Here is a 23,959-nt window from a genome sequence, read left to right on the forward strand (position 1 = left end):
TACCCAAGCAGATATACTGTGCATACACGTGCAATATGTCCGGGTCAGAGGGCACGCACACCACAGGAATGCGCATGCACTCTCGCTGACATACTGCAGCTGCGCCGACCACTGTATTGTACTGGGACCTTTTTATGAAGAACGGACACAGATGACAAGCCATGGGAGAGACAGCACACAGCTAAAATGTCCACCTACCCTGGGAATAAGCCAAACCTGCAGTTATCAGCCAATATTTCAGGCTCCAAAATGTTAGCTTATCCACAAGTATTTGCAGTAATCTAATTCTACTAGCTAGGACTTAGTACAATAGATTCTGTGTTCATCACTAAAGGGACCCATACTCTAGTCGATGTCAGCCTTCGGTCGATCGATCATCGATTGCCGATCGATTTGATCTGACAGGATGAAAGGTTTCGGTCGATCTGCTACTGGCAGCAATCAATGGCCCAGAGTTGCATTGGATCTAATGGTCCAATAATGCATTTAGATCGATTTTCAATAGATTTCATTCTGAAATCTATTGGAAAACTGTTCCTAGTGTGTGGCACCCATCAGATAAATTCCTGTCAGACAGGCATCAGAAATCTATCTGATGGTCGAATCTGCTGTAAATCTATAAGTGTATGGCCACCTTAAAGGAAACAGACTAAAAAACCTAAAATCAGCTTTATTCACCTGGAGCTTTCTCCAGCCCCTTGAAGCCGACTGTACCACACTGATCCCTCCGCTCTCTGCCCCATGCTCCCCGCACGCTGTTCTGGCTGACATCGAGGTCGTCCTTACTGCGCCTGCGTGACGCGCCGCTGACAATCATGGCCACATTGCCTGTGGAGTACTGCGCAGGTGCAGTAGTTCTCTTTAAGTGCATAATGCAAGGTTTAGGTTTTGTTTGCACAAATGAGCACTGCAGTCTAAAAGGTGCCCATACACACATACATTTTCCCCATTTGATTCCCTGAAGATTCATTCATTCTGATCTAATCGGATGGGAATTGACTACTTTAAATGTTTGATTGAATTTCAATCGACTTTGACCAAAAACCAATCAAAAGTATTGACCGGACAGGATAAAAAAAAATCTTGGTTGATTGGGGCAGAGCAGGAGCACCGGTAGATTGATGGCCCATCGAACAGTGCAACATTGCGGTTCAATCGATTTTCAATAGATTACCTGCTGGAATCTCTTTAAAAAAAATAAATAATACGATGTGCTGTGTGTGGTAGAAATGGATTCCCAGAAATTGATAATTTTGGAACATTGGGTGGAAATCTATGTGTATGGCCAGCTTAATATTACATACTACATGTTTTATGTTCTACTGTTTCTTGGATAATTGTACCACTGCTACATGTATTCTGCTGTTTTCCCCATGACTTTCTTTGCAGACATTTGTATAATGTAATAATAAAAAGAAGTACCTCATTAGCATCAACCACCAGTATGACACCTTGGCAGGCAGACAAAGACCTGGAAACTTCATAGCTGAAATCAACATGACCCTAGAGATAAAAATAAATGAGGAGAGCCATTCAGAGTTCAGCACCAATGAAAGAGAACACAGCTACATGCTAGGCAGCCCTTATGGCCCATACTTGCGGGCTACATTTGTGGCCTGTCGCTAGCATACGGGAGCGTCTGCGCGTCAGGCCGGCGACAGCTTGTCGCCAGGTCTCTCCGCGTACACACGCGGAAGAGGGATCAGCTGTGCGACGGAAGCTGTCGCCGACGTTCCTCCCTCACCGCCGGTAGCTCCGTGTTCTGAACTGTTCTGTCGCTAGTTCGCATACTCACGCGGACTAGCGACAGTTGCGGCGGCAACTGTCGCCGGGCGATTGACCGTGCCAATCGCCTGGCGACAGCAGCGACGAGAGACGGTTCGGGGTGCGCGCCCAAGTTGCGCCTCATACTCACAGGCGACCTGTCGCCGCAACACGCGACAATTGTAGCCCGTGAGTATGGGCCATTAGGCCGGAAACCCACTTGGAGCGATTTCTAATCGCTAGTGATTTGAAAAATCTCTTGCTAATGCAATGCTAATGGGGATTTTTATAAAATCACAGTGCTCTAGTAGGATCACACCAATAGCATTACATTAGCAAGAGTTTTCAAATCGCTCAGAAAATCGCTCCAAGTGGGTTTCTGGCCTTAAAGGTGCAACGCGTAAAAATTTACGCATTGAACCCGTAACGCGTAAAAATGTATGTGTTAATGTTCCTGCACTAGCGGGAATGCGTAAAAATGTACACAATACGGTCCGCCGACCTCCGAGATCGGCAAGCTGCCAGCGGGGGACTGGAGCAGCAGTGAGTGACTACGAGGGCACAGGATGGCTGCATGGGGCTGGTAGAAGCCCCAGGTAAGTGAAACTCATTTTTTTATTTTGCTTGGACCTTCCCTTTAACAATGGTTTCTTCTTGCCACTCTTCCATAAAGGCCAACTTTGTGCAGTGCACGACTAATAGTTGTCCTATAGACAGATTCCCCCACCTGAGCTGTAGATCTCTGCAGCTCGTCCACAGTCACCATGGGCCTCTTGACTGCATTTCTGATCAGCGCTCTCCTTGTTTGGCCTGTGAGTTTAGGTGGACGGCCTTGTCTAGGTAGGTTTACAGTTGTGCCATACTCCTTCCATTTCTGAAGGATCGCTTGAACAGTGCTCCATGGGGTGCTCAAGGCTCTGGAAATCTTTTTGTAGCCTAAGCCTGCTTTAACTTTCTCAATAACTTTATCCCTGACCTGTCTGGTGTGTTCTTTGGACTTCATGGTGTTGTTGCTCCCAATATTCTCCTAGACAACCTCTGAGGCAGTCACAGAGCAGCTGTATTTGTACTGACATTAGATTACACACAGGTGCACTCTATTTAGTCATTAGCACTCATCAGGCAATGTCTATGGGCAACTGACTGCACTCAGACCAAAGGGGGTTGAATAATTACGCACACCACACTTTGCAGTTATTTGTAAAAATGTTTGGAATTATGTATGATTTTCGTTCCACTTCTCACGTGTACACCACTTTGTATTGGTCTTTTACGTGGAAATAAAAATGATTCATGTTTGTGGCAGTAATATGACAAAATGTGGAAAACTTCAACGTGGCCGAATACTTTTGCAAACCACTGTAACAAGGGGTGTTATGTATGAGGGAAAAACACCACAGCATTCCAAGAAAAACACCTGCTACCTACAGTAAAATATGCTGGTGGTTTCATCATGCTGTGGGGCTGTGTGACCAGTGCAGGGACTGGGAATCTTGTCAAAGTTGAGGGATGCATGGATTCAACTCAGTATCAGCAGATTCTGGAGACCAATGTCCAGGAATCAGTGACAAAGCTGAAGCTGCGCCGGATCTTTCAACAAAACAACGACCCTAAACACTGCTCAAAATCCACTAAGGCATTCATGCAGAGGAACAAGTACAAGTTCTGGAATGGCCATCTCCATCCCCAGACCTGAATGTAATTGAAAATCTGTGGTGTGAGTTAAAGAGAGCTGTCCATGTTCGGAAGCCATCAAACCTGAATGAACTAAAGGTGTTTTGTAAAGAGGAATGGTCCAAATTACCTTCAACCAGAATCCAGACTCCTACAGTAAGCGTTTAGAGGCTGTAATTTCTTCAAAAGGAGGATCCACTAAATATTGATTTCATTTCTCTTTTGTGGTGCACAAATGTATGTACCTGCCTAATTTTGTTTAAACAATTATTGCACACCTTCTGTAAATGCAATAAACTTCATTTCACTTCTCAAATATCACCGCGTTTGTCTCCTATATGATATATTTAACTGACATTTTTTATCGTAACAACCAATGATTTATACAGGAAAATCATGACTATTAACAAGGTTGTCCAAACTTTTGCATCCCGCTGTATATACATATACACACACACACAAACACGAGAGAGGAGTTTCTCCTATTTCCACCACCTGTGAGGGTGGACATGAGGGGGGAGGTATGTGTGTGATAAGAGGGGGTCCTTGCTGATCCCCTCCTCCCCTGTGGTATACTAGGAAACAGGGAGGTCGCTCTCCAAGCTTCAACAATATGGCTAACACTCCCAGACACAGTATACGGCAATAGTCATACACAAGAGCTTGTTATAGAGAAGAGTGGGTGAAAGTAATACGCTCGTAATGGTGTAGTGAACACCTGGACAGTCGAGTTCCCCAGTGTGCTATGATCACTACAGGAGGGTGCTGCTGGTCGATCAGCCAGCGTCCAAGAGTTGGTGTCACAAATAGCAGAAGAGGGGTGGGGTTGGGAAGGGAAGAGATCACCAGGGTGAGTGTACAGACATTGTGTCAGATGTAATCAGTATTCTTAGCTTATAGGGGAGATATGCTCAACCTTCGCTTAGTCTTACCAACATATATCAGATTACACTGACAGGTGATTGCATATACAACTCTTTTAGAATTATAGTTTACATTCTCCTGTTTATCGTACACTTTGGACCCATCATAATTAGTGAACACCTTATGCCCACTTGTCTGATAGCGGCTGTGCCTTGTTTCTTCTGCATCGGCCTAAACTCAGATTTGACCAGTTTTTTCATCATCGAGCGTTAAACCGTGCCAATGCTTTTGCAATGTACCTTGCAGATCATGCAAGTGTGGACCAACGACTGATAGGCTCTCCTCAACCCCTTTTTGTTACTATAAAATGTAACAACTCACCGGTGTGTCGATTAAGTTCAAGAGGTATTTTTTTCCTTCAAAAGTATAAAAAAGTGACGCCGTCTGAGCTTTCACTGTAATTCCCCTTTCCTTTTCTACTTGCAGTTTATCCAGAACTTGCTTATTGGATGCAGTTTTAGGGATACAACCTGGCACAAAGGAAAAGAAAAAAATATTTTATTACATTGGAAAAGTAGCTCCACTTTCATTGTAAAAATAAAAGTAATCCTATCAAAACATGTACGGTAGTAGTAGTAGTAGTAGTAGTAGTAGTAGTAGTAGTAGTAGTAGTAGTATCAATGCATGTGTATGCGTTGTAAAGACTTCAACATACATTTTTAAAGTAGCTTATACTTTTCCCTTACTTGATCTATCTCATAACACAGAGGGATCAATAAGAAGTACACTGAGCACGGTTGCATACAGGCTATAATTTTGTGGCACCTTATATACTTCTGAATTCAAACTGTTCTCCTCTATGAATGAAGCACTCAAATGAAGCATCTTATACTGAAGATGTTTAGCCATGGGATATGGACGACAGCAATAGACTGCAAGAAGATTACAGACGACGGGATCATTAAACCATGAAGGATGCTGAGGGATGTTCTGTAGACTTTAGCGGAAACATAGTTTAAAGATCTGAATGCACGGGTGAGGTTGAACGAATTGATCCGGTGTTATCGGTCATGCCGGTCTTTCAAAATGCACAAGCATTGTCATACATCGGCTGTCTGTAACCAATCTTCTCCCCAGGCCCTTTTAGCTGGGTGCTCCACCCGGCTAGCTTTGGTAAGCACCCGGCTGTCATCGGCTCACCTCCTCCTATGCTGTAAGCAAAATCTCATTCTCTCATCTCGCCCCACCCAGCTACTTTTTCATGCCACGTGGCTACTTTTTCTTGCCACGCAGCTACTTTTTCTTGCCACGCAGCTACTTTCTCATGCCACCCTGCTGGAAAAAATTCTGGGGAGAACACTGTGTATCCATCATAGTTACATAGTCATTTTGGTTGAAAAAATACATACGTCCATCGAGTTCAACTAGAACTCAGTTACCGCTTTTAACAGATTGTTACACAGTGTCAGTTGGAATGATTGCTCATCCGTAATATTGACAGATGGAAACTTGACGTTGATAATACCTAGCATTATATCGCTCAAGTCAGAGCACTGTTTGTTCTGAAAATGAAAACTGCTCCTGACCGCTGCATGGAACTCCACTGTCTTTAAACAGCGACGTTCTGTGCCGACAGAGTGGCACTATTACATTCCGTGCGCAGGAGACACCGGTGTTAAAACTACGCCACATCAGGCTTAGCAGCCACAAGTGCAGCGTAGTTTATAACTACCAGTGGCTCCGAGCCAGTTAATAAAGTGTTTTTTGTATACCTGAGAGATATAGCTACCTATATTTTCTATTCTTGATTGAATTGTCTTTATCGTGGGTTCTGTCTCCCCCTATTTTCAGAAGGGGTTTGTGTACAGCCTTAATCAAACAGCCTTTGTTCCAACATAGTGTGCTAGTCCAAAATGTCAGATCTGTCAGCTCTTTACTTTTTACAGCAACATTGCAAAAAAAATTATAGTGCATTTTACCCTGGGAGAAATGTACACTTTACATGTACCATATCTTAAAGAGGAGCTGTTAGGTATAGGGTCTCAGAGGAAAAAAACAAAAAAACATATCAGTAGCTAAATATTGGCTGTACTTACATTACATATGCATTTCACTGTCCACGTTTGGATTTCACAGAATTTTTATATCGTATTTGCAGAGAATGTTGCTCCTGACAGCTCATGGCAGGTTCCATGTTTGTCTGTCTCCTATGAAGCCAATTGTGAGGTCATATCCTCCCTGCTTCCTGATGATTTGACTCACAAAAAAGAGCCTAATGGTTCATGATCCGGACAACACTACTGTGCAGTGAATATTAATTAGCCATGTGTCTAGGAACAATAGCGGACTCATGCAGTATACTCTAACAGAACATGTGCCCTGTGATTTTTCAGTGCTGTGAGTTAGGCTGCTGTTACAAGTTGCTGTAACATGAGCCTGTAACTTCCCACTGTGAAAGCAGCCTTAGGGCGGGATAGGGAAATGAAGGGGGAGGACCCAAGGTAGTGCAGTGGGGAGAAGAAGCAGCCCCAGAATGCTTTGCAGTATCTGTTATGCGTCCTGCCAGCCTCCTTAAGCGCTTGGGAATAACGAGCCTTGCTGTTCAGCACACATCAAAGTAAGAGAGATTTTTAACTTCAGTATTGCCTTTTTGGCTTCCTTCTAAACTGTTTAACACAGGAGAATAGGTTTAAATTAGCTTTTGCAGCCTGACAGTTACTCTTTAAATGTTACAACTTTTTGTGATAGTGGTCCTTTACCAACCTGTTTGGCCATGTCACCTGTAGCAGCCCAATTGAAGGAGTTTATAGGAGTCTCTACATGCTTAGTACACTGTATACACCTTTCTGCATAGACTGCAGGAGGGCGGGGCACAGACATACCTGTATGAGAAGATCACAGCCTACAGATGGGCGGTCTGTACTGCAAGAAGTGGCTGGGGAGGGGTTGTTGACCATTTGCTTTCAAATCTATTTGGCACCAATTAATCAATGAATTTCTATGCAACCTCTGAAGGCTAAAGAAGCTACAATGCCATTTGTTTGTAGCTGGCTCTAAACAATGAAATATGTGCATAAACAAGCTCACCTGTTATTTCAAGAAGTCTGTCTGCGAGTGTGCTTTTTCCATGGTCCACATGGGCTATTATGCTGAAGTTTCTTATACATTCAACACTATATTCAGACATATCAACTTTTTCCTAAAGAGAGATCCAGACAAAGAAAAAAATATATATATTGTATGGTTTATTTAGCTAAACATTAAATAATATAATGCATGTGCCAATTAGAAATTATTTGGCTGGGTATATGTACCAGATGGGGCAGAGGCTCAGGAGGCTGCAGACCCCTGAGTGCGCACCTGTGCCTCCCCGGGGGATAATTAATACTGGGGGCACATCCTGCTATCTATACTAGAGGGGTGGCTACCTAATACTGGGGGCACACCCTGCTATCTATACTAGAGGGGTGGCTACCTAATACTGGGGGCACATCCTGCTATCTATACTAGAGGGTGGATGGGTGGCTACCTAATACTGGGGGCACATCCTGCTATCTATACTAGTATACTAGAGGGGTGGCTACCTAATACTGGGGGCACATCCTGCTATCTATACTAAAAGGGGTGGCTGCCTAATACTGGGGGCACATTCTGCTATCTATACTAGTATACTAGAGGGGTGGCTACCTAATACTGGGGGCACATCCTGCTTTCTATACTAAAGGGGTGGAGGGGTGGCTGCCTAATACTGGGGACACATCCTGCTATCTATACTAGTATACTAGTGGGGTGGAGGGGTGGCTACCTAATACTGAGGGCACATCCTGCTATCTATACTAAAGGGGTGGCTGCCTAATACTGGGGGCACATCCTGCTATCTATACTAGTATACTAGAGGGGTGGCTACCTAATACTGGGGGCACATCCTGCTTTCTATACTAGTATACTAGAGGGGTGGCTACCTAATACTGGGGGCACATCCTGCTATCTATACTAAAGGGGTGGAGGGGTGGCTACCTAATACTAGGGGCACATCCTGCTATCTATACTAGTATACTAGAGGGGTGGCTACCTAATACTGGGGGCACATCCTGCTATCTATACTAGAGGGGTGGAGGGGTGGCTACCTAATACTGGGGGCACATCTTGCTATCTATATTAAAGGGGTGGCTACCTAATACTGGGGGCACATCTTGCTATCTATATTAAAGGGGTGGAGGGGTGGCTACCTAATACTGGGGGCACATCTTGCCATCTATATTAAAGGGGTGGAGGGGTGGCTACCTAATACTGGGGGCACATCCTGCTTTCTATACTAAAGGGGTGGCTGCCTAATACTGGGGGCACATCTCGCTATCTAAACTAGGCAGGAGGTCTTCCGAATACTGGGGACACATCTGGCTACTTATACTGGGGCGGCAACCAACCGTATTTTTCGGACTATAAGACGCTCCTGGCCATAAGACGCACCTCGGCTTAGAGGACAAAATCCATGGGAAAGAAATATACATACTAAACCTGGTGCATCCATGGTGAAGGGGCATCTTGTGGATTACGCCCACTTTGTACCTCATGCCACCTTGTACGTCGTGTCTCCCCGTGTCCTGCTGTGTCCCCATGTGTCTCCCTCAGTCCTGGTTTCCTCCTCTATGCATCTTTGGTCCCCCTCCTCTCCTGGTCTATGCCCCTTTGTGTCTTATGCATAGGCACAGTACAGGGAGTCCCCTACATTGCAGCGGGTTGGAGGTTCGTATTCACAGGCGTTCACAAGTCAGGAACTCCCTGCATTTGGACTATAAGACACAGTGAGTTTTTCCCTCCCCACATACTTTTGGGGGAAGAAAAAGTGAGTCTTATAGTCCAAAATATACACTACTTAAAGAGAATCTATAAGAAAAAAAAAAAAGTGCCCCTGGGGGTACCTCCCTCCCAAAGGGAGAAGCCTCTGGATCCTAATGAGGCTTTCCCCGTCCACCTCCGTTCCTCCATTCCAGCGGTCAGCCGACAAAGATTCTCCGGGGTTCCTGTGTGAGCCTTGTGCAGGTGCAGTAGCAGATTGTTATGATCCTGGAGCACAGTACCACCAACAGTCGGTGGATTTTCAGTGGCGAACAGCGCTGGGATGGAGGAAACCTCATTAGGATCCAGAGGATCCTTCCAAGGTAAGTGCCCCATAGGGGAATTTTTTTCGTTACATTCCTTAAAGATTCTCTTACTGGATGCACATGTGCTACCTATACTGGGGCGAGCACAATTTGGGGGGGGGGGGGGGGGGAGGGGTTGATGCCACCTCTAGTGCTGGAGAATCTTTTCCAGGCCCTGCTGGTAAGGATCCCTTTACCAGTTCATATAACAGATCACCCTCTGTGCAGTAAGTTCTTTGGATGCTCCGATTACTGCTGCACGTTACCCAAGTCCAATGTGAATATCAGATCAAACAGTGAATCCCTCAACATTAATGAACCATCTTTTATAGGATACTGCCAGATTTTCAGCCTGTATAATGTTCAAGTAGCCTCCCAACTGCCTCTGCCTGCACTGGTTTGAAATACACCTTATAAACAAAAGCACATCATGCATTATTTAACGTCTCCAATATATGGTCCAGCAAAATATGTCTGCCCATTTGGAGGTAAAATACTGCAGCCCTAACCTTGATCATATAATGGCATATTTAAAGGGAATCAGAGGTAAGACAGATATGGAGGCTGACATGATTTACTTTACAACAATGCAAGTTGCCACGCTGTGCCGCTGATCCTCTGCCTCTAATACTTACAGCCATACTCCCTGAACAAGCAATTAGATCCGATTTTCTGACTCAAGCGTGATCCTATTAGCGGCATGCTAGTTTCTGGTGTGTGGTGGTTCTGCAGCCAAAGAGATCAGCAGGACTGCCAGGCAACTGGTATTATTTAAAATGAAATAAATATGGCAGCCTCCATATCTTTATCACGGCAGGTTACCTTTAAAGCTTAGTAAATTCGCACTCTTTCTGCAGAAACTGCAATCACAGAGCGAGTAATTAACAAACTTCTCACAATCGGATATGACCTGTGCCAGTGGCAAATCCTAAACACCTAGTGGCAGACATTCTTGAAATAATCCCGCCCAGGTTTGGTGGGCCATTTATGGAATCTAAAGCCTGAAATTCAGCAGAAATCTTGTCCAGACAACCATGTCGTCATCATTCACTTTGTACTGTCCAATGCAGTACAAGGGTAAAATGTACCAATGCTGCCCTCATCCCTGCTCTGTGGCCAACATCATTCATGCAAAGAACAGGCATTGCCAACCAATGCCTGATCAATATTTTGACCAAATATTATTGTGAAATGCCCTAGTTTAAGATTATCATGTGTTTAATATGAATACAGAATCTATGGTCTAATCTATTAAACACATTGTACAGCATATGCATAGCCTTAATCATGTCATCGGTAAGCTTCCGAGGCGATGGTAAACAAAATGCTGATATGAGCCACTCATTCATATGTAAACACAATGTCCAAGAATAAAACAAAGCAAACCTAAACTAAAAATAACCTTGAGATAATTGTATGCATAGCACCAATGGTTCATAGATCATAAACGGATCATAAATGGGTTCAGTTTTAACTCCGAATTTGTGAAGACAGCATTTATATCAGTGTGACATAAAATCTGGTTCATTCAGCTCCCAACAAAAATAATTTTTATTATTTTGGGCATGCTCTTGTTAGCAGGGTTGTTTGTACAGTCAGATAAAAGTATTTTGTTACTATTTACTTTTCAGGAGAACCTTGGCTGAATTGGATTGCCTCATTTACATACAGAAATCACTGAGTTTTGTAACTTTTGCAATGAACAATGTGAACACTGACAGGTTCTAACTAGTCTTGGTACTATACTGTATCGACCAGGTTTATCTCATAATGCCACATTTGTTTGTTACCTTTCTAGTACAATATGGAAGAGCCTGATTCAGATGTATAGGCTGCCAGGTTTGTAATAAGCAGCGGTTGTCCCAGAGAGTAGCTCCAATCCATCTTCGAGTAGACAGCAGTCTGAACAATGTATGACTTGCATACTTGCATAGGCGCAGGCATCTTACAGTGCAACTTGGCCTTAAAGGGAACATCTCTCCAAATACCATCTACAAGCAGCCCTGGATCACCTGGCAAAGCCTTCATAGATGCAGCACATCCTGTAGCACAGTTATGCTGGCTGGTGTTCATTATTCACATCTATAAAGCTTCATCTGAAAGACAAGAATCCTTTTAATGGGTGACAATCTACATGCATATATACTGCACACCTTTTGAGGAATAATACCTGTATCTGTGAGAAGATTTGACAGTGAATATTTAAAGTGTTATGTACTTATATTTGAAGGAAACCGCCAGCCACGGATCTTGCGAAGGCCATGGGGCAGTATAGGTGACAGTATAGGTCCCTGATACAATTTTCCCTACGCCCGCCATTCAAGGCCGTGGCATCGGACTATGGTCTGTCAGTCAAATAACATGGCTGCTACAGGGGGAGTTTTATACCCTAAGGAACCCTAGGCCAAACTGCAGCTTTGCTTGGTGGCCCGACAGAGCATGCCAGCTCTTGTTTCTTGTAAAGTCTTTGTGGAGGCAAATGAGACATATGCAGTTACATACTATTGTCGCATGACCTTTGCGACAGACCTGGCTGTAGTCCTTCTTTAACCCTCCTGGCGAACCCCGACCTGAGCTCGGGGTAGGAAAAAGCAGCTGCTACAGGCAAGCCCGAGCTCAGGGGCAGTGAAAAAACTGCTGTGGCTGCATACAGGAGTCCCACACGCCGATCGGCGCTGCTCAGCGGGACTCCTGCATCTGTCCCCCAAAGTGTGCCTGTATTGTGGGGCCGTCGGGATCACAATATCCCCGGCAATCTTGCGGGGGCCCGGCAGCCCACGTGACCCATCTCTCTCTCTCTCTCCCCCCCTCCCCCCCCAGCAGCAGCTGCACTTGTCCGGCCACTAAGATCCCCATATCTCTGCTATTCTTACGGGGACCCGGCGGTCAATCAGAGCGGCGGCATGACGTCACGCGGCGGGGCTAATTTTTAAAGTGGACCTGAAGATGTCCACACAGTGAAGAGAGCCTGTGTGAAAAATGTAATATATATATATATATATATAACCAAGGGGTGAGCAGCACAAACCAAATTTTTTTATGCAATTCTATGCAAAGCATGCACGCAGCGCTGGAGGTCCCCAGACTCCATAAGAAATATATAAGTACAGAGGGGCTGCAGCACACAACAGGAAAACAGTGACAGGGGCTCTTGGTTACGCTTTAACGCGCTTAAGCTCACCAACTGCGCCAAAGTGTCCCCAATCTGGTGAGTCCTACTCTACCATGCAAAATGCCAGTTTTTATAAGCAGTCTAGTGGGAACTAAACCAAAAACCCTAAAATGTCAACTAGATGGGAAAAAAGGAAATTAAAAACACCTCACCCTTCACCTAGCTACCAAACGAACTCTCTTAACATGTGCAAAGCACTCATTTATATACTTAACTGTGCTAGAGGTGGGCGTGGTCATGCAGGCTCACAGGGGAAAATTATAAATAAATTACCAAGGGGTGAGCAGCACAAACCAAATATTTGTATGCAATTCTATGCAAAGCATGCACGCAGCGCTGGAGGTCCCCAGACTCCATAAGAAATATATAAGTACAGAGGGTCTGCAGCACACAACAGACTGCTTATAAAAACTGGCATTTTGCATGGTAGAGTAGGACTCACCAGATTGGGGACACTTTGGCGCAGTTGGTGAGCTTAAGCGCGTTAAAGCGTAACCAAGAGCCCCTGTCACTGTTTTCCTGTTGTGTGCTGCAGCCCCTCTGTACTTATATATTTCTTATGGAGTCTGGGGACCTCCAGCGCTGCGTGCATGCTTTGCATAGAATTGCATAAAAAAATTTGGTTTGTGCTGCTCACCCCTTGGTAATTTATTTATAATTTTCCCCTGTGAGCCTGCATGACCACGCCCACCTCTAGCACAGTTAAGTATATAAATGAGTGCTTTGCACATGTTAAGAGAGTTCGTTTGGTAGCTAGGTGAAGGGTGAGGTGTTTTTAATTTCCTTTTTTCCCATCTAGTTGACATTTTAGGGTTTTTGGTTTAGTTCCCACTAGACTGCTTATAAAAACTGGCATTTTGCATGGTAGAGTAGGACTCACCAGATTAGGGACACTTTGGCGCAGTTGGTGAGCTTAAGCGCGTTAAAGCGTAACCAAGAGCCCCTGTCACTGTTTTCCTGTTTTGTGCTGCAGCCCCTCTGTACAATATATATATATATATATATATATATATATATATATATATATATATATATATATATATATATATATATATATATATATATATATATATATATATATACACATACACATACACACACATACATACATAGACACACACGCGTGCATGTTTATAGAGAGAGTTTAGCCTCCTCGTTTGTCTCTAATCACAAGTTGTAAGTTGATCTCTCCCGTGTCACCTGAATGCCATGGCAGAGATGGCAGATAAGCTTATTTAAAAGCACCGATTGTTTGCCTGGATTTTGACTACTCTTTGCCTGCCTTATTTGTTCAGTTGCACAATTTTTAAAGTTTAGTCATGAATTTAATTAATTCAACAAATTTGTGTTCCAGTCTTTTATGTATATGTAAAATGTCTACCAGGCTTTTATTCTGACATATTTTGGTGAGTTAAATCGGTGGCCAACAGCACTGGAACGGAGGGACGGAGGAAGCCTCATTAGGATCCAGAGGATCCTCCCGAGGTAAGTACCCCCATAGGGAAACTTTTTTCGTTACATTCCTTACATGTTCTCTTACTGGATGCACATGTGCTACCTATACTGGGGCGAGCACAATTTGGGGGGGGGGGGGGGTGGTTGATGTCACCTCTAGTGCTAGTGAATCTTTTCCTGGCCCCAGTGCTAAGGATCTCATTACCAGTTCACATAACAAATCACCATCTGCACGGCAGTTCTTTGGATGCTCAGATTCCTGCATGTTACCCGTGTCCAATGTGAATATCAGATCAACAACGAGAGGGAGCAAGCGTATCCCTGGGGCAGTGAGTTCAAAACTGTAGTGGCTAAGCTGTATGTATTCTATGTATATCTATGTTTGGATTGCAAAATGTTTGCTTAAACTATGTTTACTAGGTGTGTTTAGTGGGTAGAGACCATGAGTGTAGTGCCCAGTAAGGAATAATGGACTTACCCGAAAGGGTTAATTTAGATTTGCACCCGAAAGGGTTAATTTGGACTATCACTGGACTCCACGGTCATGTGACCAAGTGGGTGGAGTCTTGAAGATGGGTGTGGTGCTTTGAGATGTATATGTATGTGCTGTGTTCTGGAGGGTGCTTATACACCTGAGGAAAGGGGAAACCCTGAAACATGTCGTGTTAAGCTACTTTATTAAACGCAAGTTTAATTCACCAGTGGAGTGCCTCCTTCGTACCTATTGTCTGAATATCAGATCAAAAAGTGAATCCCTCAACATTAATGAACCGTCTTTTATAGGATACAGCCAGATTTTCAACCTGAATAATATTCAAGTAGCCTCCCAACTGCCTCTGCCTGCACTGGTTTGAAACACACCTCATTAACAAAAGCACATCAAGCGTTACTTAAATCTCCAATGGGGGTATAATATATGGTCCAGCAAAATATGTAAGTATCGGAGGCCCTAAAATTCTTGATAAAAATTGTCCCGCTTTTGACTAATTCCAGACAGAATTGTACCGCCAGGGAGGTTAAAGGATAACTGAAGTGAGTAGCATACGGAGGCTGACATTTATTTGTTTTTAAACAATACCAGTTGCCTGGATGCCCTGCTGATCTATTGGCTGCAGTAGTGTCTGAATAACACCAGAAACAATCATACAAATCTGATCTGCAGCATGCTTGTTCAGGGTCCATGCCTAAAAGTATTAGAGGCAGAGGATCAACAGAACTGCCAGGCAACTGGTATTGCTTAAAGAGACTCCGTAACAAAAATTGCATCCTGTTTTTTATCATCCTACAAGTTCCAAAAGCTATTCTAATGTGTTCTGGCTTACTGCAGCACGTTCTACTATCACCATCTCTGTAATAAATCAACTTATCTCTCTCTTGTCAGACTTGTCAGCCTGTGTCTGGAAGGCTGCCAAGTTCTTCAGTGTTGTGGTTCTGTGATGCATCTCCCCCCTCCAGGCCCCTCTCTGCACACTGCCTGTGTGTTATTTAGATTAGTGCAGCTTCTCTCTGCTCTCTTATCTTTTACAAGCTGGATAAATCCTCCTCTGAGCTGGCAAGGCTTTCACATACTGAGGAATTACATACAGGCAGAGCTGTCTGCACTCTGCAGGAAGAAACAGCCTGAAACTTCAGCGGAAGATAGCTGCAGGGGGAAAGAAACACACAAATGATCTCTTGAGATTCAAAAGGAAGGGTGTATACAGCCTGCTTGTGTATGGTTGTATTTTCTATGTGTGGACATACAGTACATCAACCTACTTCCTGTTTTGGTGGCCATTTTGTTTGTTTATAAACAAACTTTTTAAAACTGTTTTTAACCACTTTTAATGCGGCGAGGAGCGGCGAAATTGTAACAGAGGGTAATAGGGGATGTCCCCTAACGCACTGGTATGTTTACTTTTGTGTGATTTTAACAATACAGATTCTCTTTAAAAGGAAATAAATATGGCGGTTTCCATATTCCTCTTGCTTCAGTTGTCCTTTAAAGCTTAACTTACCTGTGTGGAGGAAGACCTGCACTTACCTCGGAGTCCCACTCTGGATCTTGGTCTCCGCTTATTTTTTTCAACACTCTCATCCTTCTCCTCCTACCATCCCTCAGGGGAAGCAGTGACCTTCAAATGGGTGATTGAGAGTCTAGACCAGTGTTTCTCAACATTTTATTGTTATGTACCCCTTTTAAAACCCTGTACTCACCAAGTTCCCCCTAACATAGTAAACATTATCACAAGTACCCCTTGACAAATATATATTGAATCGTAGTACATGATAATTGGTTCTATTACTATTTCCAAGCATTTACTATTGCTTATAATTAGCTAAAATACTAATTTGGTGTTGTTTAAATGAGATTTATTATTTTCTAAAACTCTAAAATTTGTTATTCTTGGTTATGTATATCAAGTCCGAGTACCCCCTGGAATCATTAGAAGTACCCCCTGGGGTACGCGTACCACACGGTGAGAACCTAGGGTCTAGACACCTCACTAGTAAACTGGGCAGCTGAAAGTTGTTCCCAATACTGCACGAGTCGCCAATTTTACCACTTCCATGTAATATGAGGTCCAACGGTTTTGAATACTATGAACAAATTGTGCAGGTGAGCTCTCATACTACATGGTGGTGGTAAAATTGGAAATATTGGCAAAAGAAAAAGAAAAAAAAAAAGGAAAAAAAAAATTGCATGTATGTACACACCCCTAAAATGCTACTGACATGTATTCGAAGAGGGATGAAACTCAAGTTTCATCTTAAAACTAAATAGCTCAAAACAATATCACTTCACTTTGCTGCTAATTTGTAGAGCGGAGAATTTTCCCTCACTATAGGCCCACATACACGCCAGATGAAATTAGGCCGGGATTAACTGCTAATGTCAAAAACCCAGAGTGTGTACAGCAGCCCCCGGTGCCCCCAGACCACTCGGCCAGCATCCATCTTGGAGGATCACTTTGAGTGTCAGGAGAAAACATCTGTCCCGTTAGGCGACATTGAGGGCTGGTTCACACCAGGGGCTTTTGGCCTTTTTTCAAGTGCGAGCAATTTTTAAAATCGCCCACATAACGCTCGTGCAATAAATCTCTATGAGAAGGTTCATATCAGCGCAGTTCATGCGCTGTCTGTTCAGCAAAGCAGTGCCTGGACCATTTTTGGGGCGTTTTTGCTCTAATGGATGGTATAGGAAGAGCGCTAAATGCTCACAAAACCGCTTTATACGGCAATTGTGTTTTCTAGAATAAATATATTGTATTTATTCTTTTCCGGGTCAAAGAGTTCACTTCCTGACTTGCATTAGGGAGTAAATTACAAAACTGCTCTGGAAAAGCGCTTTTACCAGAAACGCAGCACGCAATGGAGCACCAGGAGGGGGAAAAAAGCGTTTTGCTTTTTGTGTGCTTTTGTGTTTTTGATTTTAGCTGTGAATGAGGAATTATAATATGTATGGGCTGTAATAATTTGTCCTGCAGCCAACAATGATCTCAGCTTCAGTGAAATGTAAATATGCTTTCAAATGACATCAGACCAGCCCTATGGTGTTTAATGTTTGTATTCCACTTTCACCCCACATTAAAGTGAACCTGAGACTTAGAGTCCGAAGCGATTTAGAATACCTGTTTTTATTCAGCAGGCAGCTTCGGCATTATAATCCAAACTGATTTGTTGCATCCCCGCGGCAGAACGAGGTCTTAATCCCCCCGAAATCCCCGGAGCAAAAATCTGCTATCCTTCCGAGTAGAGGCAGAGCTTTGCGCAGTAGCTCTGCCTCTGCTTCAGTCAATCTCCACCTCTCCCCTCTCAGTCTTCTTTCAGTGAGAGGGGCAGGGAGAGGCGGAGATTGGCTGGATAAGAGGCAAAGCTACAGCACACAGCTCTGCATCCCCCGGGCAACAAAATTCACGAACTGAAAAGTTGTGGAATTTTGCCCTGGAATTTCATGGGGATAAAAACCTTGTTCTGACGGGGGATGCAGCAAATCAGTTTGGATTGTAATGCTGAAGCTGCCTGCTGAATAACAACAGGTATTTTAAATAGTTGCAGTCTCTCTTTAAGTTGTCTCAGGTTTTAAACTCACCTGGGGCTTCCTCCAGCCCCATGTCCACCGCTGGACAGCCCGGTATTCTGTCCGGGTTGCGCATCGGCAGATTCTCCCGGCCGCAAGCGCAACTGGACAGAATACTGGGCCGTCCAGCGGGGGACAGGAGTGGCCCAGAAAGACAGCGAGGAATTGATTGGCTTCAAGGGGGCTGGAGGAAGCCCCAGGTGAATATAAAACCTGAGACAGCTTTCGTCTCAGGTTCACTTTAAAGAGGAACTGAACTGAAAAGAACAAACAATAAATTGATTATATTTTTATTTTAGACGTTATTTAGTCACTGTCCGTTGTAAAATGTTTCCTCAGCCTGATTTACTAATAGATTCTGAACTTTATCATGGGTGGTGACCTATTTAGCCCTGCCATGTGCAGCTCTGCAGAATATTTGTATAGTCAGTGTTCAGAAGACAGTAGAAATAATACCTGGTCTCCCAGAATGCTCTGGGATGAAAATGTGCAAACCTAAACAACCTAGGCAGTGACATCACTGGGAGGGTGGGGTTACATACCAGCATACAGTAATATATAGCTATCGGAAGTGTTTTCGATGCTGAAACCAGGATAATTCAAAAGTGGGTATCCTAAATAATTCAACTACATTCTACCATATGTCACTACAGTGCCTCTTGAAGTCTGTTTACTTTTTTATTATGTTTCCCATTTTAATACACTATAACCACAATTATTACGAATAGACCAGTTAAATGTTCCACCTCAGTCTGTCCTTTGTCAAACAGCACCACAGATACCAAAATGTAGAGCATGGATTAGATCCACTTTGAACGTCCACATTGCCAATCCAGCATAGTGTGGACCTAGCACCACTGACTTGGTACAATCACGGGAGTTTTGCTGGCTGCACACTTGTCCTACTTCAATCCCCACCATTCAGACATCTGAAGTGATTGGTATACGGAAGCTGCCATGTTTATTTCCTTTTAAGCAATACCAGTTACCTGGCTATCCTGCTGAACCCCTGCCTCTAATACTTTCAGCTATAGACCCTGAAAAAGCATATGCAGATCAGGTGTTTCTGACATTATTGTCAGATCTGACAAGATTAGCTGCATGCTTGTTTCTGGTGTACTTCAGACACTACTGCAGCCAAATAGCCAGCAGGGCTGCCAGGCAACTGGTATTTGGTTATTTTCCGTTAGCCGGGAGCAACCACGCTTGCAGCAGTTACATTTTTCCCTACTATCCATGGCGGCCTGGAGGGGGAATCATAATTAACGCCACCTAGTGGTTACACCCGGCTAACGGAATAGTACCTGGTATTTCTTAAAGAGACTCTGTAACCTCAAAAACAAAAATTTGCTTTCCTAAAACAGAAAGAATTTGCGATAATTCAGGTTAGAGTGAGCTCAAGATGTCTCCCAGAGCACCACTGCTGAATATATGCAAATTAACCATTGTACCCTTAGAAGCTAAACACACCTCCAGAACCGCTGGAATGCAATGATGTGTCAGCTTGTTAAATTGTACAGAGCCATAATAATCCAACATGCATACAGACTGTTTCGGATTGTTTGATCCTCATCAGTGCATGGCATGGATTAATTTGGCTCTATGGAGTAGGGCTTGTAAACCGAGAGGTACAGACTAACCAGCAAGCTCATGGTGACCCAGAACTCATTGGAGTGTGTAAGGGACTACAATGGTCCTAAAAGCCCCCTTACTAAGATGTTAAGAAAAACAAAAATTTGCCTTCCTAAAACAGAAAGAATTTGCGATAATTCAGGTTGGAGTGAGCTTGAGATGTCTCCCAGAGCACCACTGCTGAATATATGCAAATTAACCATTGTACCCTCAGAAGCTAAACACACCTCCAGAACCGCTGGAATGCAATGATGTGTCAGCTTGTTAAATTGTACAGAGCCATAATAATCCAACATGCATACAGACTGTTTCGGATTGTTTGATCCTCATCAGTGCATGGCATGGATTAATTTGGCTCTATGGAGTAGGGCTTGTAAACCGAGAGGTACAGACTAACCAGCAAGCTCATGGTGACCCAGATGTTGGATTATTATGGCTCTGTACAATTTAACAAGCTGACACATCATTGCATTCCAGCGGTTCTGGAGGTGTGTTTAGCTTCTAAGGGTACAATGGTTAATTTGCATATATTCAGCAGTGGTGCTCTGGGAGACATCTTGAGCTCACTCCAACCTGAATTATCGCAAATTCTTTCTGTTTTAGGAAAGCAAATTTTTGTTTTTCTTAACATCTTAGTAAGGGGGCTTTTAGGACCATTGTAGTCCCTTACACACTCCAATGAGTTCTGGGTCCCCATGAGCTTGCTGGTTAGTCCTAACCTCAAAAAGATCCCCTGGTACTCACCTCGGGTGGAAGCCTCGGGATCTTAATGAGGCTTCCCACGCCGTCCTCTGTCCCACGGGGGTCTCGCTGCAGCCCTCCGAACAGCCGGCGACAGGCCCAACTGTAAAATCAATATTTACCTTTGCTGGCTCCAGCAGGGGCGCTGTGGCTGCTTTCCGCTCCGAACTACACGGAAATACCCGATCTCAGTCGGGTCCGCTCTACTGCGCAGGCGCCGGAAACTTGCGCCTGCGCAATAGAGCAGACCCGACGGCGATCGGGTATTTCCGTGTAGTTCGGAGCCGACAGCCGTCAGAGCGCCTGCGCAGGAGCCGGGAAGGTAAATAATGACGTCATCTTGTACGGAGGACTGCAGCGAGACCTCCGTGGGACAGAGGACGGCGTGGGAAGCCTCATTAGGATCCGGAGGCTTCCCACACCCGAGGTGAGTACCCCCCAGGGGATCTTTTGATGTTACAGATCCTCTTTAAAATGAAATAAACATGGCAGCCTCCATATACCTCTCTATACTTCAGTTGTCCTTTGAGCTATTGTGTTCATAGCTATATATTGTTTATAGCTATAGTGTATAGTACACCAGCGCTAAAACTATAGCAATGGTACTCCTGCATGCCTCTAGTGACAGGTCCACTTTAACCTAGTTTGGTTTTACTTTTCAGCAAGTTCACAAATAGTTGACAAATAACTGAGAGCAAATGTCACGTACCCGAACTTTAGTTTCCCCACGTGACACATTACCCAGCACCCTGTTCTGAGAGTACAGCCTGTAGAATCCAGCAGACATGACGTCCCAGTGATTGTTACACAAGGTTACAGTGTGCCTGCCAGAGCTGAGACACTCGCTGCACATGTAACACACACAGTGCAGTCCCATCTCCTGCACACTGTACAGAACAGCTGCTGCTGTTTGCTGTGCACCATTATCACTCGACCTCTTACCTTCCTGCTTGTGTCCTACAGTTACCCAGCAGTGCAATCCATGTGAGGCTGCTTCTCCCGGCATGCTCTGCTCTTCAAGCGGCAATGCCACACATAGAGATTTAAAAGGGCAATTCTGCAGTATTCATCTGGCGAGGCTGAATGATTGTAAAAGCAACAAACGCTGAAAAATGAGAGCTCAACAGCATAGCTCCCAACTGTCCCTCTTTTGGAGGGACAGTCCCTCTTTGGGAGCTCTGTCCCTCTTTCCTCCTCATTTGTCCCTCTTTCTATGTAAATATATGTATTTCTCTACTGAAAAAAAATGTGTTTAATTGGCTCTAAACTTTATTCCCATCTTTTAAATTGATATATTTCCTATTTTCTAATGTTAATATGAAGTGAAATGAACCAAGATAGAAAGGACCAGTGTGGTTTGAATTATTAAACAACATATTTTTCTTATGAAATCTTTATGGTATGCTTGACTAGGTGTGCGCTGGGGGTGTGATCAGAGGTGTGGCAGAGACTTTATACTTATGTTTTGCTTATTACACAGAAGCTGGTAAATTTACTGCCATGTTACATTAAAAGAAAATAATGGTGTCAAAAATGTTGTATTTCCTAACAAATATTAATTTTTAGTATCCTTACAACTTCCAGTTCGGATGTTTCTCTTTTCACCACACAAGGTAAAATCTGGCTACCTCCAATTTGCACATTAAAGGTGCATACACACATCAGACTATGGTCTTTGGAAACTGAAAGATCACAGACCAATCTTACCACCCTTCATGTAGTATGAGAGCCATACTCTACACAGTCTTTTCTATGGAGCTGAACTCCACATCAGAAAAAAATCTTTGCTAGATGCTGCACACACAAATGCTGTACAGACACAAAAGATCAGTATCTGCAAAAGATCTGTTCCTGCCAAAAATCCATTCCTGCAAATTGCAATGATAGTCTATGAGATCTGCAGATCATCATACACACATGATTTAACCTCCCTGGCGGTAAGCCCGTGCCGAGCACGGGCTATGCCGCCGGGAGGCACCGCTCAGGCCCCGCTGGGCCGATTTGCATTTTTTTTTTTTGCTGCACTTTGCTAGCTGCGTGCAGTGCCCGATCACCGCCGCTACCCGCCGATCCGCCGCTATACACGTTCAATATTGGCCCTCGTTTTATTGCTTGGATTAAACTTCTCTATACCGACCCCTTTGCCCGGATCCGAATCAACGGTTGGATCTCTGATGCCTTCCCTATATCCAGAGGCACGAGACAGGGTTGCCCACTGTCTCCCCTTCTATTTGACCTGGCGATCGAGCCCATTGCTGCTCTAATAAGACAAGATCCCCAAATTCTAGGTCTGGTAAAAGCAAACAAAACTGATAAAATCAGTCTATATGCGGACGACATGCTCTTATTCCTAAATGACCCTGGTCCCTCCCTTCAACGTGCTCTTTTCCTTATTGATAATTTTGGACAATACTCTGGTCTATACATCAACTGGTCCAAATCCTACATTCTCCCCATTGATGATGTGTTTCCTCCAACCCTGTCTCAGGCCTCTTCTTCTCTTCAATGGGCATCAGAGATCACATACCTTGGTATCAAAATCTCACGTATACCACAAGATTTCATCCCTTTAAACTGGTCACCTTTACTACAATATATAACTGCCAAATTCCTGGCCTGGTCTAAACTTCCCATTAATGTAGCTGGTCGAGCAAACCTATTTAAAATGGTGCTTCTGCCCAAGATACTTTACGTCTCATGGAATGCCCCAATTTATCTCCCATATGTCACTTTCTCTAAAATAAATGCTCTCCTAACTCAATTTATCTGGGGCTCCACGAGGCACCGCCTCTCTCTCACCTCCCTACAGAACCCAAAGGACTTAGGGGGCCTGGCAGTTCCTAACTGTCACCTATACTATCTGGCCTCTCAATTATCACACATATACCACGACCTAACAATAAATAGAGATTGGACATGCTCCCTTATGCATGACATTCCCCCCCTTCGCCATTTGGACCCCCCTAATGTTATTGCCACTGGAGCCAAAAAATCCCCCCATGCCAAGCAATTGCCAATAACCTTTCACCAAACGTTAAAGGTATGGGATACTGCACACAAGTACCTCGAGTTAGACGCCCCTCTGAAATTTACTCCACTGTGGGAAAATCGTGGCCTTCCTGAACTTCGAAAGCTCCCTAATAGTCGACTATGGTCGGAGCGTGGCATCATTTACCTATACCAAGTCCTTGACTCTGGCTCCATTGTTCCTTATGAACAACTGGCGACCACATTCCAACTTCCAATATCTATGAAGTTCTATTACATGCAACTCTCACACGCCCTTAGAACCCAATTTACTGTGCTACCACCTTCTCTATCAGACTCAGCCATACTAAACTTTGTGATTGACCCTTCTTCCAGTCAGTTAATATCAGCCCTATATGCAGCTATTATGCTATCTGGTGCCACTCGTAGAGCCTTCGCCTGGAAAACTCAGTGGGTGCAGGATCT

The 23,959-nt window shown here is 44.0% G+C and overlaps 1 protein-coding gene across 1 annotated transcript in view; it reads right to left on the reverse strand.

Moving 5' to 3' along the window:
- GUF1 (GTP binding elongation factor GUF1) overlaps positions 1-21,527 on the reverse strand; it is a 79,039-nt gene extending 57,512 nt beyond the window's left edge. Inside the window, exons 1-5 of the mRNA XM_068278528.1 lie at positions 21,449-21,527; positions 11,237-11,542; positions 7,390-7,501; positions 4,684-4,832; positions 1,423-1,503 (exon numbers count right to left, since the gene is read on the reverse strand). Of these exons, the coding sequence (XP_068134629.1) occupies positions 1,423-1,503; positions 4,684-4,832; positions 7,390-7,501; positions 11,237-11,437 (543 nt within the window). The 5' untranslated portion in view covers positions 11,438-11,542; positions 21,449-21,527. The remainder of the gene's footprint in view (positions 1-1,422; positions 1,504-4,683; positions 4,833-7,389; positions 7,502-11,236; positions 11,543-21,448) is intronic.
- Between the last annotated feature and the right edge of the window lie 2,432 nt (positions 21,528-23,959).

Source organism: Hyperolius riggenbachi, chromosome 1, assembly GCF_040937935.1.
Source record: "Hyperolius riggenbachi isolate aHypRig1 chromosome 1, aHypRig1.pri, whole genome shotgun sequence".
NCBI classification, from domain to species: Eukaryota; Metazoa; Chordata; class Amphibia; order Anura; family Hyperoliidae; genus Hyperolius; species Hyperolius riggenbachi.